Source organism: Ruditapes philippinarum, unplaced genomic scaffold (genome assembly GCF_026571515.1).
Source record: "Ruditapes philippinarum isolate M1 unplaced genomic scaffold, ASM2657151v2 ctg16792_1_1_1_1, whole genome shotgun sequence".
In the NCBI taxonomy this organism is placed as follows: domain Eukaryota; kingdom Metazoa; phylum Mollusca; class Bivalvia; order Venerida; family Veneridae; genus Ruditapes; species Ruditapes philippinarum.
Window position 1 is genome coordinate 1 of NW_026853953.1, and position 16,786 is coordinate 16,786.

At 31.4% G+C, this 16,786-nt stretch overlaps 2 protein-coding genes across 2 annotated transcripts; both read left to right on the plus strand.

Moving 5' to 3' along the window:
• Positions 1 to 3,503: 3,503 nt before the first annotated feature.
• On the plus strand, positions 3,504 to 9,512 carry LOC132738490 (uncharacterized). Its single transcript, XM_060725993.1, has 7 exons — positions 3,504 to 3,938; positions 4,314 to 4,395; positions 4,857 to 4,949; positions 6,773 to 6,862; positions 7,044 to 7,120; positions 7,364 to 7,420; positions 9,444 to 9,512. Exons 2-7 carry the CDS (start codon positions 4,332 to 4,334, stop codon positions 9,510 to 9,512), a joined length of 450 nt encoding a protein of 149 aa, XP_060581976.1. The 5' UTR covers positions 3,504 to 3,938; positions 4,314 to 4,331.
• Positions 9,513 to 14,024: 4,512 nt separating this feature from the next.
• Positions 14,025 to 15,515, plus strand: LOC132738492 (uncharacterized). The gene is made up of 3 exons (XM_060725994.1): positions 14,025 to 14,172; positions 14,422 to 14,601; positions 14,825 to 15,515. Exons 1-3 carry the CDS (start codon positions 14,055 to 14,057, stop codon positions 14,872 to 14,874), a joined length of 348 nt encoding a protein of 115 aa, XP_060581977.1. The 5' UTR covers positions 14,025 to 14,054; the 3' UTR covers positions 14,875 to 15,515.
• Positions 15,516 to 16,786: the final 1,271 nt, after the last annotated feature.

Sequence of the window (16,786 nt, forward strand, 5' to 3'; positions counted from 1 at the left end):
AAGAACATATAGATTTTTTTTCTTCTGTGTATTAAGAATGTTTTTATGTAACTGTTGCAGTTTCAGAAACAGATCATGCACGTCATCACCAATTCTTGCAGACACCATTACGTTACATAGATGATAAGAGAAAATTGTTTTTTTTTATGGAGAGGATGTGTTTGAGAGGAAGGTATGCAAACTGCAAATTTAGTTTTTGCCAACATATTTTTATAATGCATTGTTGACTTCAATTATTTAAATTTACTTAACCTGTCAGTTTTCTCATTCATCTTATGGCATTGATTTATTTATGGGCAAAAAAGCACTTATGACAAAACTGACATCATGATATATGATGATTAATTTAAGTTGATCTTGACCTTCAATGATCTATAACATCAGTATTTAAATTTTCAATTTTGTTTCTTACAAAAAACTAGGTTTTGTATTTGAGTGTTACCTTATAGTCTAATATTCTTCCAGTAATGAGTTTGACAAAGGTGAGCATGGCTTCCTGCTAGGTGATTGCTATTGTTATATGAGACTTTAATGCACAAAAGCCTCGATTTTTGACTGGTATCAGTCAGAAAAAAAGGGATGCTGGAGTAAAAAAAAACAACACATATCCCCTTTATACTCGTTTTTGATGGCAAAATAAAAAGTAACAGATGATACTTTTTGGCACATTATTTTATTGATTCTGAAATGATTATAATTTTTTTGGTTTTAGGCTATTGACTGGGTTGGTAAATCTGTGACACAATTAATTACATACGATTTAACATCCAACGTAAGTAATACATGTATTCCTTGTGATTTTAGACTTATAGAAACTTGCACATGCAAAATGTGTTGTTGTGAAATGTCATTAAATTAAATAACTTTAAGTAATGTATCTGACTGGTTGTGATAACTGAAGCTTGTTTCTTTAGCATGTTTTTAAGTTTAAATGATGTTAAAATTGAACATTGTGTAATAATGAATATAATGAAACAGAAAATATCAAAAAGCAACAGTCAAAATTAAGAAGAAATAACATAATAGTTAACTCGCCTTTAATAATTGATAGTCTATGCTTAGTTTGTATTAAATAGTTATTTAATATTGGGAACACATGGTTAGCCCACATTTTACATTTCAATATTGCTGAATTAACATTTAATAAACACAATATTATGAAAATCTTTTATTTTAACGGAATATGAGGACATAAAGACACCTTTTCCTATTCAGAATACGAGCCACCCTTATATCAGTTGTCAGCATTGTTTATCATTTTCTTGTATTAAGTAAATTGTCTTTTTCTTTTCATACTTTAGTAAACCAGCTACCTTCAGCCCGAATCATGACTCTAAGAAGCTGTTACCAAAGTCATCAAATATTGTATAGTTTTCCAAACATATGGTATTGATTCTTTTTATTGTTTTGAAATGTAAAAAAAAAATTTTTGCGAAAAAGTGGGGAAAAAAGTGTATGGACAACAACCTTTGCAGGCCTTGTCTCAAAGGTTTCATCTTATAAATATTGTCTAAATATATCTTATGTCTATAAGAGTTGTTTGGGTCATTGATCAATCTGAGAAATCTGGTAGTTTGTTCAAGACTCAAATTTTTAAAGTAAAATAATGTTTCAAACAAATAAATATTTTTAAAAAAGCAATTTAAAACTTGTATTTGATAGTTATCTTGTCTTCACAAAATTTGGTTTCGTGTTTATTTAATTGTTTGGAATATTTTTAATATTTCAGTAAAGCGTTGCCAGTAATGGGTTTGTATTGCTGGGAAAAGGAGGCTTTGGGTTGTACTTTTCCCATGTACTGAGAAGTAAATTCCTATTTAGCATGTGAGGGGTTTTTCAGAAAAACCCTAAAGGGCAAGGCACCAAATTTTAGGAAGATGAATATGTGTTTAATAATATATTAAAAAATAATATAGTAAAATTGTGCCTTGGAAGACACTTGAAATTCTAAGATTGTAAAATTGTAAAGGAGGCTTTGATGTATTACCTATGAAATGAAAAGCTACTTCCATATGACACTTGGAATTCTAACATAGTGAAATTGTGCCTCCGAACACAGACACTCGGAATCAGAACATAGTGAAATTGTGCCTCTGAACACAGACACTCTGAATCAGAACATAGTGAAATTGTGCCTCTGAACACAGACACTCTAAATCATAACAGTGAAATTGTGCCTCCAACACAGACACTCAGAATCATAACATAGTGAAATTGTGCCTCCGAACACAGACAATCGAATCATAACATAGTGAAATTGTGCCTCCGAACACAGACACTCGGAATCAGAACATAGTGAAATTGGTGCCTCCAACACAGATACTCTGAATCAGAACATAGTGAAATTGAGCCTCCAACACAAACACTGAATCATAACAGTGAAATTGTGCCTCCAACACAGACACTCAGAATCATAACATAGTGAAATTGTGCCTCAAACACAAACACTCTGAATCATAACAGTGAAATTGTGCCTCCAACACAGACACTCAGAATCATAACATAGTGAAATTGTGCCTCCAACACAGACACTCTGAATCATAACATAGTGAAATTGTGCCTCCGAACACAGACAATCGGAATCATAACATAGTGAAATTGTGCCTCCGAACACAGACACTCGGAATCATAACATAGTGAAATTGTGCCTCCAACACAGACACTCTGAATCAGAACATAGTGAAATTGAGCCTCCAACACGAACACTCTGAATCATAACAGTGAAATTGTGCCTCCAACACAGACACTCTGAATCATAACATAGTGAAATTGTGCCTCCAACACAAACACTCTGAATCATAACAGTGAAATTGTGCCTCCAACACAGACACTCAGAATCATAACATAGTGAAATTGTGCCTCCAACACAGACACTCTGAATCAGAACATAGTGAAATTGTGCCTCCGAACACAGACAATCGGAATCATAACATAGTGAAATTGTGCCTCCGAACACAGACACTCTGAATCATAACATAGTGAAATTGTGCCTCCAACACAGACACTCTGAATCATAACATAGTGAAATTGTGCCTCCAACACAGACACTCTGAATCAGAACATAGTGAAATTGTGCCTCCGAACACAGACACTCGGAATCATAACATAGTGAAATTGTGCCTCCAACACAGACACTCGGAATCATAACATAGTGAAATTGTGCCTCCAACACAGACACTCTGAATCAGAACATAGTGAAATTGTGCCTCCGAACACAGACAATCGGAATCATAACATAGTGAAATTGTGCCTCCGAACACAGACATTCTGAATCATAACATAGTGAAATTGTGCCTCCAACACAGACACATTCTGAATCAAAACATAGTGAAATTGTGCCTCCCACACTTACACTCTGAATCAGAACATAGTGAAATTGTGCCTCCCACACTTACACTCTGAATCAGAACATAGTGAAATTGTGCCTCCCACACAGACACTCTGAATCATAATGTAGTGAAATTGTGCCTCCAACACAGACACTCTGAATTATAACAGTGAAATTGTGCCTCCGAACACAGACACTCTGAATTATAACAGTGAAATTGTGCCTCTGAACACAGACACTTGGAATTATAACAAAGTGAAATTCAGCTTCCAAACACAGACACTCTGAATCTTGAGATAATAAAATTGTGTACGAGTTTAAACGAGTTTAAACGTGTTAAAACGAGTTGTACATAATAATGCATATACACATATATATCGTAAGTCAATTTAACAACATGAAGAACGTTAAATTTCCTATATAAAAATAATTTATGAGACATGATATCGAATTACTGGTTGAGTTGGACTTACGTATAATTTTTTGGCACATATTGAAGTTCTTGTTTGTATAAAAAGAATGTTACTTTCAATTACAGGTTAACCCAACAAATCAAACAGTGATTACATCTCGAAAAATAAGGAGAAAAATTCACCGCTTGACAAGAAGGGTAAAAGATAATGTTTACAATAATGATTCTTTTACTTTTCAATGTTATCATTACTGGTCTCATATGCCTTGGAAGTTAATAAATATAACTAGCAGAGTTTTAAAAAATGGCAATTTCCCGATTTTTTTAAATTCAACGATAATAGCTAAGATATTCATTATTCATTTTCACTCAATATGTATGCTTATGTGATATGTCACGATTATCAATATTCGTATATGTACATGTAATACGTAAATATACTTGTGTCGTCTTTTTTATAATTGAAATGTTTTCATGCTATAAAGAAATATTGATTTTCATGAAAGTGTATAAATAAAACTGTAAAGATCATCTAATATACCAAATGACTGTTATCATGTTTATTACAATTAGGTAGCCAACACTTGTAAAATGCCTGGGGCACCCATCATGGCCCTGATAACGATCCAGCCAAATGGACAAGTGTGTCTTACAGGTATTTTCTACATTATCATGTTAATTTCTTGTTTGGCTCAATATTGAACATTGGCTCAAATTAGGATATTCTCCTATACGTGTTAAGTAAATATTAATTTATATTTTGCCAGTGTCCTTTGTATACATAAGAGTAAGCATCTCTTATAATGTTTTTTTCATAACATTTTAAGAATTTTTTTTTTTTCTTACGTATGACATGAATCGATAACCTAAACATTCAAGTAAATTATAAATTAGTTTCATGTAACTCAATATCAAATGCATATGGATATTGAGAGCTTACAAAAGTCTTTGTGTGCGAATATACTTTTCAAATGTTTTTGAAATTCCATCCTTGTAATATTGTGGCACTAAAATTGACTGGAATATATCTACCTTAAAGCAATTATATATACTTGTTGATTCAGTATTCCTTAAACAAATATATCAGCATAAGTAACTTATAATCTTTCTTAATAGGATCACCAACCTTATGTCAGGTTTTAAAAGGCACCAAAGGTCAGGATATTCTAGAAGTGGCAGAAAAATCAGTAAACAAAGCAGTTGTGCCAGGTACGATTTAGAATTTCCCACATTACATTCTTTTGCCAACTATCTTTGGATAACGATGATTTGTATATTACCTGTATTAATATAAACGTTTTTCTGCATCCCCAGCCTGTTTACAACTGATTTAAGTGTATTGAAAGTTATATATCTGATGCCAAAATAATTGTTTGGATTAAAAAAAAAGAATACCTCCAAAATGCTTGTATGAATTAATCAAAGCACATAAGGCGCTGAATTTGTTTGGGTCTCAGAATGTCAGAAAGGTGTAGGTTGTGTGATTATAAACCAATTTGTTTTAACTTTTTGGTATAGTGCCACAAATGCTTTCCAGTGTTTTAACTTTAGTAAATTGGCTATACGAGTAATTTCAACATTGACATTCAATTCAATGTTTATTTGACTTAAACAATTTAAAAAATGAGTTGACTTTAACTGGGATTTGAACTCCAGACCTTTCAATTGCTAAGACAGCGGAGAAGTTATGTTTAAAAGGCCTAAAGAAATCCATATTATTCTAATTTAGGTTTTGTAACTCTTATTATTTCGACGCTTAACCTGTTGTTTAAGACAGATGTAAATAATCATTGAGCATACTTTAAGCATGTATATCTGTAAGTAAACAATATTAGAATTTTTCGACCATTCGGGAACTATTTTGCTTGATAATTAATGCCCCTGTCACTCCCCTGATTTTTTCGGCATTAGTGTACATATAAAGAGAAGTAACCGCTTCAAAAAAGCGGACTACTTTCGGCATTTGCAATTCACAACATCAAATTCTGAAATTTCGCTACCATTATTTGTTTGGTCTGACGACCCAAACAAATAAAAATGGCAATAAGCTGCCTAAAAGTTAGTGGCGCATGCACAAAGTCATTGATAAACGGATAAAACCCTATTTAAAATAGCAAAAAATATTTTGTTCCGGAACATTTTATTTTTTTACGTACATTTTTTATGTGTAATAAATAATAGTGACATTCTATTACAACTTTTTCGGGAATCAGCCATAAAATAATGGAACCAATATAATTTTACTGTTTATAATTTTTTTTAAATATTTCATAAGATATAGATTATAACCTTTAACAACATGTTATTTTATTAGAATCCTGTAAGACAGTAGATCTCAGAAATATAGACGTGTTTGGTCTATCCTTTGAAGATCTCCATAGCACACTTTGCAGAAAAATTTACTCCAGACTCTGTTTCAAGGTTTGTTATCTTTAATTGAATGCAATAACATCCATTAATTTTGTGCATGCATAATTCTTTGATTCACTTTGTATCGGATAAGAAAAAAATATGCGTCCTTCCAGTCAATACGCCTAACTAATTTCTTTGGACATGTAAACATTTATTGTTATGGATCTGATTATATAATTTCTTTCGACACCATGCTTGCAAAAATTATAGCAAGAAACCTATCAATTAACTTCTGTAAGCTTCTATTGTATGGTTTAAATATACTCTCGAACCATGTGAGCTACACTTTTCGAAAATGACTCTCAAATCAGGCACCGGCGATGTGTTATTTTTCATGCGTGTTCTGAAACCTATATAAGCTATTCATATAAAACTTGGTAAACTTTTATTATTTTGTTATAAGAGGGTGCCATTTCAAAATGGCTGCTAGAATAATGCCCACTTTTCTTTGTCGAATTTTATTCATCTGAGATAAACTAGCATCACTTAACTATGGAATACCAGCTAGCCGTAAACTTATAATAACATTTAGCATCATATTTTATTGTTTTTATTATAAGTGTACTAACTTTATATGTTCACTATTTATATGAATCTGTGCATCTTTCAATTATACACAGGTGCTAAAGAACGTGGCACATACCACCAAACGCAGAAACCAGAGTACTGGCCAAAAGAAGTTCCTTTCTGCTCGCACTCTGCCAAAGGACGTAAGTATTAATTTTTGAAATAAATATACAATTAGATTTTGAATAATAGCGAATAAAGAACTTTCCAATACGTGTTTATCAGAGCAAAATAATGAAGAAAGTATAGATTTTTTTTCATTAGAATTTACCTTCATTTGACACACATGTACATAGTGTATTAGCTATAACCCTCTTATTGCAGCTGATGGAAAAGGGCGGATGATTTCAATCACTCAAATAAAAGAAGTTCTTGAATGTTTCAGGAGCTACTGCGCAGAGGTACTTAAGGAATTTATAACATTCAGAAATAAAGCCAAAATAATCTACAAGGATTTATTTTCTTGAATTCCGTAGATCTATGTATATGGTATTTATTATTTAACTAAACCAAGTAAGACATTTGTGAATTAAATGAAAAAAGTCATCTCTAACTTCACTCAATTTCTTGTATATCTATGCATAATTTTAATTTCTGAATGCTCTGAAATGATCTTGTAAGTACATGCAAAACTATTTTTACAGAAAATTCAAGAAGGCTGTCAGCCGATAAATTATGTATCAACAACAACTATGGATGAGGTTATTCTTGTTTAAATCACTTTATTTTGTTTATTTTGTACATTTTATTGCACTTTAGTTATTGTTGTTTTTTTCTCTTCAAAACCACAAATTAAAAGCCATAGGAAACATATTTATAGACGATCAAAACATGAATAGCCTTTTATGTTTCATAAAGACCAGAGTGCACTCAAAGCCCGAGTAAAAGATTTCATGCAGGGAGATTATTGCATATGGTGAAAGAGCAGGGTGTCTGATATCTTAGATATCCTGAGAAAATCAGCATTTTTTTGGATACGGACTGATCACTTTTAATGCGATGTTCTCACCGCCGATCAGATCAACTCGATCGTCCCGATCATATTAATTACCCGACCAAGCCCTTATTCATGTTCATGTTTTTTTATAAAGTTTATTTGGTTTTAGGGTTGTTATTATTGATATGACTGAAAATTCAAATTATTCTTATTAACTAAAATTATTTAACGTGATATCCTTTTTGGGGAGTTTTGTGTTATCACAAAGTCGGCCATTTTTATTTTTCCAAAATTTTAGTTTAAAAATACCCTATACATTTTTGAAAATTAAATATTTTTTTTTACACTAAAAACGGGGGGCCCTTAACAAAACCCCAAAAAAAAATATAAAGGGGGATTTTTTTCTTTTTAAACTTTTTTTTTTAAAATTAATTTAAAAAAAAAAAGTTTTTTAAAAACCCCAAAAAATTTTTTGGGTTTTTAAAATCACGAAAAACCTTTTCCTTTACCCAAAAATAAAATTAAAAACTTTTGACCGGGGAAAAAAATTTTTTTTTTAAAAAGTGGGGCTTTTATAAGAAAAAAAAAAAATTCGTTTTTAAAAAAAATTTAAATTTTTACGGGAAACATTGTTTTTTAAAAATTTTTTGAATCTTTAAATTAAAATTTTAAATCTTTGAAAAAACCAAAAGGGGGGGGGGGGAAATTTACCTTTAAATTAAATTTGGTTTAAAGGTTTTTAAATATTTGAAAAAAAACCCAGTTTTTTCATTTAAAAATAAAACACGTAAAGCCATGCCTGTTATGAAGACCCAAATTTAAAAAAGGGTTTTAACTTAAATTTAAAAATTTTAAACCCCAAAAAAAAACGTTTTTTTAAAATTCCTTCAATGACCCTTTTTTAAAGTCCCAAAACCACATTTTGAAAATTTCAAAGGGAAAAATTTTCCTGTTCTTTTTTCTTTACGGGTTCCCTTTTTGGTATAAAATTTTAGCATTTTTTAAAAAAACTTTTTTTAAAATTAATTTTATTTATTTTTTCCATGTAGATTTTCCCTTTTCCAGGGGCCGAAACCCCCTTTTCCCTTTTATATTTTTTTTTTTTTAATTGGCACTTTTTTTGAAAAAGGACAAAAAACGAGATACTTGTTTTAGACTATAAAATTTAAAAAAAATTACTCTTTAATTTCATTTTAAAAAAAATGTTAGGGGGGGATTTGTCTCTTGAGCGGGGTAACGTTTGAAAAGAATTAAAAGTAAAACCTTTTTCAAAAAAAAAAAAAAACCCATTAAGGGTCTCCATATTAGGTCCTGCGCAGAACAGATTATTCCCCCGCATGACCAGGTCATGAAATAAACTAGTAAAAATTAAAAAAGGGCATGTTAGTAGATAAAGAACTGAATCAACAAATATTTACCTGAGAGTGGTTTTGTTGTTATTTACTTTGAAATAGAAAGTGTGTGTACAATTTCAGAATGTATGATTTTTTAATCGAAGCAAAAAAATTCAAGCACTTTTCAACAGTAAACATTTTTTGTCCGGTAAACTGATTGTCCCGGTAAAATATGTAGGACCCCCCAGTATGTTAAGTTGTTCAATACATATTAAGTGGGCTCGTAAATAAAATAAATGAGATCACTGATTCTTTATTTAAAAAAAAAACCCAATGTTTTCCATAAATTTGTTTAAACAAGATAACAATGATCAGGATATTCTTGTAGTTTTTATCATGTTAAGAATCATTTTAAATATTTCATAGCTTATAGGCATACATTTTCTGTTACAGTTGCAAAAGTTAGCTGGATTGGAAAAGGGGAAGCATGAGAGAAGAGACAGTTTAATCACAAAGAGGTAAATCAAGGAAATGAATCAAAATACATTAATTATTTTTTCCTGTTAGACATTTAATCCCTTTATTCCATAGGCATAATAGTAAGGACTTTTAAAGTTTCATTTTACTTGCCATATAATTTATGTTATTTTATTACCAGTATTAGTTACGCATAACCTTCACTAGTACTTGAATTACTTTAAGAAGTGATTTTGACTTGAAAACAATTGAAATTAACTATTCAATAGACCTGCCTAACTGACAAAACAAAAGTACTAGTGTCAAATTACTTTAAACAATCTTGAACTGGCACTAATGCTGCATATGTTGACAAGTACTGGTACTGGTCAGAACCTGTACAGTGATAACCTGTAAATAAAAGAGATTGACTTCAATTTTACCAGTGACACGAGTTTTCCTGTTGTGTTAGAATAAAGTTATGTTGCTGTCATACTTAACGTTCACAGTCACATAATCCGGGAAGCGCAATTCGCCTATTACGTGAACATTTTTGGGATGAATTAACATAGAATATATTTTTTACAATAACCGGCATACTTTTTCTTTGTTATAATGCAGTTGCAAAGTTTTAGTGTAGATGATGTTATGATGGAGGAGAAGCATAATGCTGAAAAAAGAAGATGAAGAAATGGCAGATTTGATTTATCATGACGAGGTGAATTTAAGAGTTTTTCGTTGAAGAATTTTCCTTAAATAGTCTAACAAACATTTACCAGAGATAACAATAATGGCTTTTATGGTTAATACTTACATCCTCACATATATAAAACATTTAGATTTGTATAAGTTGTACATTCTTGGCAAGGGTATTACATTTCTGTCTGAGTTTGATTTGACATGTTATCAGACAAACTGCTTTGAAGTTTCATCATCATTGTTTAATCACTGCATTCAGTTATGATATTGACGAAGAAAAGTTGTTCTTGTTGTTGTAATAAAAAATAAAGTAACTATTGTTGACACTGAATTTATTACAAGAAAAAAATACTGGTATTGATTAAAGACTGACTGCCAGTTTAACTATTTACACTTTCATTAGTTCTAAAGATTATATTATTTTGCGGTCAAATCTAAAATAAGTTGTGCATGTATTGTATTCACCATCGCGCATTTTGTTCCAATTCCATGTATGTAATCAAAAGATTAAATTTTATACCTGAATTTTAATTGTTGTAACACAGTGGCAAAGTATAGGAACAGATAGGAAAGTGAAGGAAGTGGGGCAAGATATTGGAGAAGTAGATATAAACATAGACGAGTTAAAACATGAAGAGGTAAATGAAAGATGATTAATCTTTTCCTGACAGATATTGAATTTCTCTAACATTTATATGTTAGCACCGGTCATGGAAATCTGCTACCAAGATTTGTATTACATTTCGAACTGATTTGAGTTTAAAACAATTGAAGAGAACTATACAAGAAACTGCCTATTTGATTTCTAAATAATTACCATAACAGTCATAATTAAAGTCAGTAATGGCAATGAATTTTTTTAAAATAAGTAGGAATCAGTTTTTATAAACTGCCAGAATTAACAAATTCACTAATTTTCTTGTTTAATTAGTGACCAATAGTACTTTAAGTAAATAAAAACAAATAGAACTGGCACTGATGCTGCATTTATTGGGAATTACTGCTAATTTATTTTCACTACTGCATGTCTTGTCGTATACAATGATTGTATTTACTTTATACATGTTTTACTAGTGAAAATTATTGTTATGGTTAAAATAAATATATTTCGCTTTCATACATAAAATATTGCTAATTGACAATTTGCGAAAGAGCCTTATAAAAATCCGGAAATCAGGTCTAGGGCTAAGAAATACAATAGTTTTTACAATAGTATACAGTCAAACATGTATTAAGCGACCGCGCAAGGGAAACACCCAAAACAGTCGCTAAATGAAACGGTCTCTTAAGACAACATGATGTTAAAGTCAAAATTTATAAATGACACCTTTCTTATGCGATAGGAATGTTTTTCAACTTCATTTTTATATAAATTATGAATAATTAGTACGCTCCGTTAACCTAAATGGATGCAAATGTAAAAAATAAATTTCTGATATTTATTGACAAAACAGTTTTGATCCATTACGTACATGTTTGACATTTTTTCCAGAATTTTTTAACTTCTCCATTGTTTTTCTTTGTCTCCAACACGAAAACGCTATTAGTGATGATGTATTTTGTTGTGCATTTTTTCATTTGAAATAAACAAACTACATCTAATTGTTACAATTAATTTAATTGCTGATCAAGTTCAAGGTCAATTCGATGCAGTCTAAATGTCAACAAGCGAAGTGTATACACCATCTCAGTAGGGGCGGAGCGTTGCATTGTTTATCCGATATTATTGGATAATACACGTCAAGCGTATACTTAACTTCATTTGCATACGCTAAAACGGTGTGGGAAATAGAGTTTTTCACACGTTTATTTATTGTGTTTTGATTGTTGACACTTGTGACATTACGAGGTGGCATTCTCTAAAAACACAACTACTTGACAGGTAAAAGTGGTCGTTTAATGAAAAGATTGATCTCAATTAGGTGACTCATTAGAGGTCGCTGGTCGCGTTGAGCAAAAGTCGCTTAATACATTAAAGATATAGAGGGAAAATGATCGGGGGGCATTTAAAGTGGTCGTTTAAGACAAATGTCGTTTAATACACGTGGTCGCATGGGTGAGTTAGACTGTATAAAGTTCTATATTAACGGTTAGTATCAATATTATAATTTTATAACAAAACCATTCTTTTTTCCACAGAAAGAAAGTTTGCTATACTACATTTTGTTATAATTGATTTTTGATTGACTATAATGTATGGCTTTATATTAACGGGTAAACATGCAATAGAAACCCTCTTTATATTTCCAAACAGCCATCTATTGTCTGTAAAATATCTATAAAATTTCATAATACACTGTGTTTTTGAAGGAAATGCTTCAAAATATTCTATAAAAGAACAAGCACATAGTCATGTCATGTAACATTACTGCAGGTGAAATATGAATAAAAGCATCTTTTGTATTTAAATTGTAATTGAAGTTGAGTGAAATCAGACTTGAAGAAACAGGTTCGGGGTCCACAATCCAACAGCTATTAAATAAGGTAAAATATTTAAGATAATGTTAAATGACTGAAGATTATGCTGCATCACATTAGTAATCAGACTAATGTGTTATAATACAATAACGCCAGTTATCCTTATTGATAGATCATTTATGAAATTAATCTTTTAGACGTTAATATGTTAATTATTGTTAATTGATCTTGTAATCTGTATAGTTCATTAAGTCTAGATGTTCTGACATTTTATACTCCTTGTTTGTCATGTTCCAATTTCCATAAAGTTATTCATAAGCACTTTCATTTAGCAGAGCTTTTTTATGAAGTATTTTGTATGAAGGTCAAGACACCTTCTTTCACTTCCTGCAAATTTATACACATGCAACTACTTTCAACATGTCATAAGCAATTGCATCTTACATTTTATAAAGCATATGTTTGCAAATCTACCATAAAATGTATTGTTTCTGAAACCAAATGTGCATTTAACTCGACATTTATACTTAATTGATTTGTTTCCAGAATGATATTGATGGATGCATATCATACATTGTGAAATATTTGGGCCAAATTGGGCCGAAAATTTGACACATTGCAGCTTTTTTTGGGTTTTCCAAAACCTTAATTTGATTCCCCGCCTGGGGGCAGATTTTTCAAAAAAAGGGACATGTATTTGATGTATAGGTGTTTGTAAAAATTTAAGGGATAATTACCCAAAGTTTAAAGTAATTTTTAAATTGGCATTACAAATTTCTTTCGAAAAAAGATATAAAACAAGTTTTACCTTTTTTATAAAAAATATTGACAATTTGGAAAAATAAATTTTTATTAAAAAAAAAAACCGGGGGGGTTTGGTTTAAAAAAAAAAAAATTTTTGGGGAAAAATGAAAAAACTTGGGAAAACTTTGGTTTTTTTTGTTTCCCGTTTTTGGGCGATATTTGGAAAGTAACAAAACCAAAGTTTTTTTTAAACTTTAATATCCAAATAAAAGGCCCCGTATAAAAAGAAATATTAATTTTGTTCCCCGACGTCTTTTTTTAAAAAGGTACAGGGACCTATGATATGGGCCCTGGGGAAAAAATTTTAAACAACATAGGGGGAATTTTCTACATGAGTTTTTCCCAAACCTGGCCAGGACTACTGTGTTTTTAAATTTCAACTGAGCATATAACCATTAAAGGGCGCAAGTAAATAGAGAAAAGAAATTTTGTTTTCGAGCTAATGATTAAAATTTTTTACGTTGTTTTTAAAAAGCAGAAAATTTTATTTTTAACCTCGGTCAAAATAAAAAATGTTTTTGGGCCTTATTTAAAATGCATAAATTAAGGGGCATTTTATTATAAAAAACCGTTTATTCCTTTTTAAAAAGGGTTTTTTTTATTTTCTTCCCAAAATCTGAAATCATGCCAAGTTCAAATTATTTCCTTTTTAATATACATTCTTCCTTACTTTTTTAATATGAAGAAATGGATTCGTCCTTGTATGAAATAAAACTGGCAATGAAGAGATTCGAAAGTTCGGCACCAACCATTAAAGACTTTTTTACAGAGGAAGCTCTTTCAGTATTGACAGACATGATGAGGGGTAATTTAGCATTTCCACAATATATATTTTGATAATTATGCTTTTTGAAATTCCTTATCTTTGCATTATGATTATTAGCATACTTTTTTGACTTAAAGCCATTGTCTTTCTGTATCCAATTATTTACATGGTATTTATCCAGTGATATGATAATTATTTATGATTAAAATCATAGCTGTATGAGTTTATATATTGAGTAGTTGTAATCTTGAACCGATATAAATGTGAATAATAATAATTTATTTACAGGTCCAATTACGTACATGTTGATTGCTGGTGCCTTGAAGGCAACAATAACCATTTATGAGATGAATAGAGGAGCCATATCATTCCCCCCCTGTCCATGTGATGAAGCTGATTCTCAGCAATTTATTTGGATTGACCGGAGGGAAAGGGTGTTTGGGCTCAGTCCAGAGCATGTCTGGTCCGGTAAGCTTTTTTAGATATCTATGTAATTTGCATACTTTCTTTTTGAAAATTATACATAATGAGCCAGTGATCAATTTATAATAAAAAATTTAATGGTAAATTTTTGTTTTAATTGTAACCGAAAACGTTTTGAAAGCAAAAGTGTTTTATGTTATAAATTTTCCTTTTTCACATTATTTTTAATAACTCTCAAAAGTTTTATCAAAGCTGATTGACATTTCAGGCCGACAGAAAAATACAACTAAAGAAACACTTGGATTTGTCAGAAGGTAACAAAACTTAATAACCAATTTCTTTTCAATTGTCCGATATTCAATTGTCCCTAAAGAATACAATAGTATATAAGAAAAGCATTGATGCAAAGCATCAAAGGCGACGCCAAAAAAAAGATCAAGTTTTGCACCTAAATACTAATCAGAAGATGTGTACTGAAACTGCTTGACAATGACTCGAACCCATGACTGTCAGAAGATCAACTGAGCTATCCGGCCGGCTACACATTTTCTCTTCAATAATGAACAGTTCTAAATGACAACATATTTCCCAACATATCTATTCTTGCATATCAGACTGGCGTTTCCGTTAGTTTTACCCATGCTGGAAGTTTCATCTGGCATGGGGGGTTCCAGATAAGTCGCGTGCTGTGCAATGGCACGATAAAGATGACGTCATTTTACCGTTATGAATGATTTTGTAATTCATACGCTGTTGAATGAAAGTAGTTACGGTTGTAATGATATAAATTTTCATTGAAAATAAAGATAAAGAATTTAAAATATAATGGAATATGGTAGAATATGCAAGAAAAAATATCTGACATATGTTTGCGGTTCGGATCGGAATATCCGTCCCTCGGTCACCCGCCCATGGGCGGGTCACCTCGGGGCGGATATTCCGATCCGAACCGCAAAATATGACAGATATTATTACTCTATAAAAGTCTGTAGTTGGGTTGACTCTGGAGACCTGGAGGTTGAGATAAACGTCTATGGATAAAATCAATAGGACAATCGTTTACAACAGTTCCATTACCAATCTTAATACTCATTTGCAGGTGAACGTTCTTCTTGTAGGAACATTTTGAAAATATATAAATGAATGAAAAAGAATACGGCATCAATGTAGCCCACAACGATATTCGAAATCCGGGTTTTAGTATTGCCAATTAAGCTAAGGGACAAGCTGTTAAACTGAGCATGCAATTTCGTGAAAATAATATCACAATGCACATGCTTTTTACATAAATTAAACACAAATATAACAACATATTAGTTTACTTGATTTTTACGAATCAAAATAAAATTAACTATCACAACATGACATTAACTGCTAATAATAACAACTCCTTCCATAGGAACTCTTATGAATTAATAAACTTGCTTTTCAATATAAATTGACTGACTGAATGCAGAAACGAAGTTTTATCTTTTTTTTTATACGCCCGTTTGAAAAACGGGACGTATTATGGGAACGCCCCTCGCGGGCGGTCGGGCGGGCGGGTGGGCGGGCGGCTTCGTCCAATTTTGTCCGGAGCATATCTCCTACATGTATGGAGGGATTTTTAATGAAACTTCATATAAATGTTCACCACTATGAGGAGCAGTGTCGCGCACATGAACCAGGTCTCTAGGTCAAAGGTCAAGGGCACACTTAGAGCTCATTGAAAAAATGCTTGTCCGGAGCAAAACTTCCACATGTATAGAGGGATTTCAATATTACTTGGCACAAATGTTCACCATTGTGAGGGCGGAGTGTCGCGTGCAAGATTCAGGTCCTTGCGGCCAAGGTCAAGGTCACACATAGAGGTCAAAGTTCAGATAAAAATATGAAGATGTGTATATGGACCATTTAGTCATCATTTATTGAGGGATTGTAACACAAATGGTCATTATCAAGACTATGGCTGTGATACATATAATTTAGGTCAATATATACAAGGTCAAGGTCACTAAAGATGATGAAATATCCAGATTTTGTAAATAGAATTTAATCAAAGGGAGACAACAAAGTTATTACTTTGTTCATAAATGACTTACACAATTACTCCCCTTGATCTATTTTCACTTTCAATTCTAAAAATAGAATTTAATCAAAGGGCATGAAATAATCCTCTTTCTTGGACTTGAGTATGTTATAAAGAATGTAACATTTATTTACACATGTTTCATTCATTGGTCAAGATTTC

Excerpts from the sequence above, each read along its gene's own strand:
- LOC132738492 (XM_060725994.1), top strand. The coding sequence starts at position 14,055 with ATGGATTCGTCCTTGTATGAAATAAAACTGGCAATGAAGAGATTCGAA. Across the intron at positions 14,173-14,421 it reads ATTGACAGACATGATGAGGG|GTCCAATTACGTACATGTTG; the intron begins GTAATTTAGCAT and ends ATTTATTTACAG. Across the intron at positions 14,602-14,824 it reads TCCAGAGCATGTCTGGTCCG|GCCGACAGAAAAATACAACT; the intron begins GTAAGCTTTTTT and ends TTGACATTTCAG.
- LOC132738490 (XM_060725993.1), top strand. The coding sequence starts at position 4,332 with ATGCCTGGGGCACCCATCATGGCCCTGATAACGATCCAGCCAAATGGA. Across the intron at positions 6,863-7,043 it reads CTCGCACTCTGCCAAAGGAC|CTGATGGAAAAGGGCGGATG; the intron begins GTAAGTATTAAT and ends CTCTTATTGCAG. Across the intron at positions 7,121-7,363 it reads TCAGGAGCTACTGCGCAGAG|AAAATTCAAGAAGGCTGTCA; the intron begins GTACTTAAGGAA and ends CTATTTTTACAG.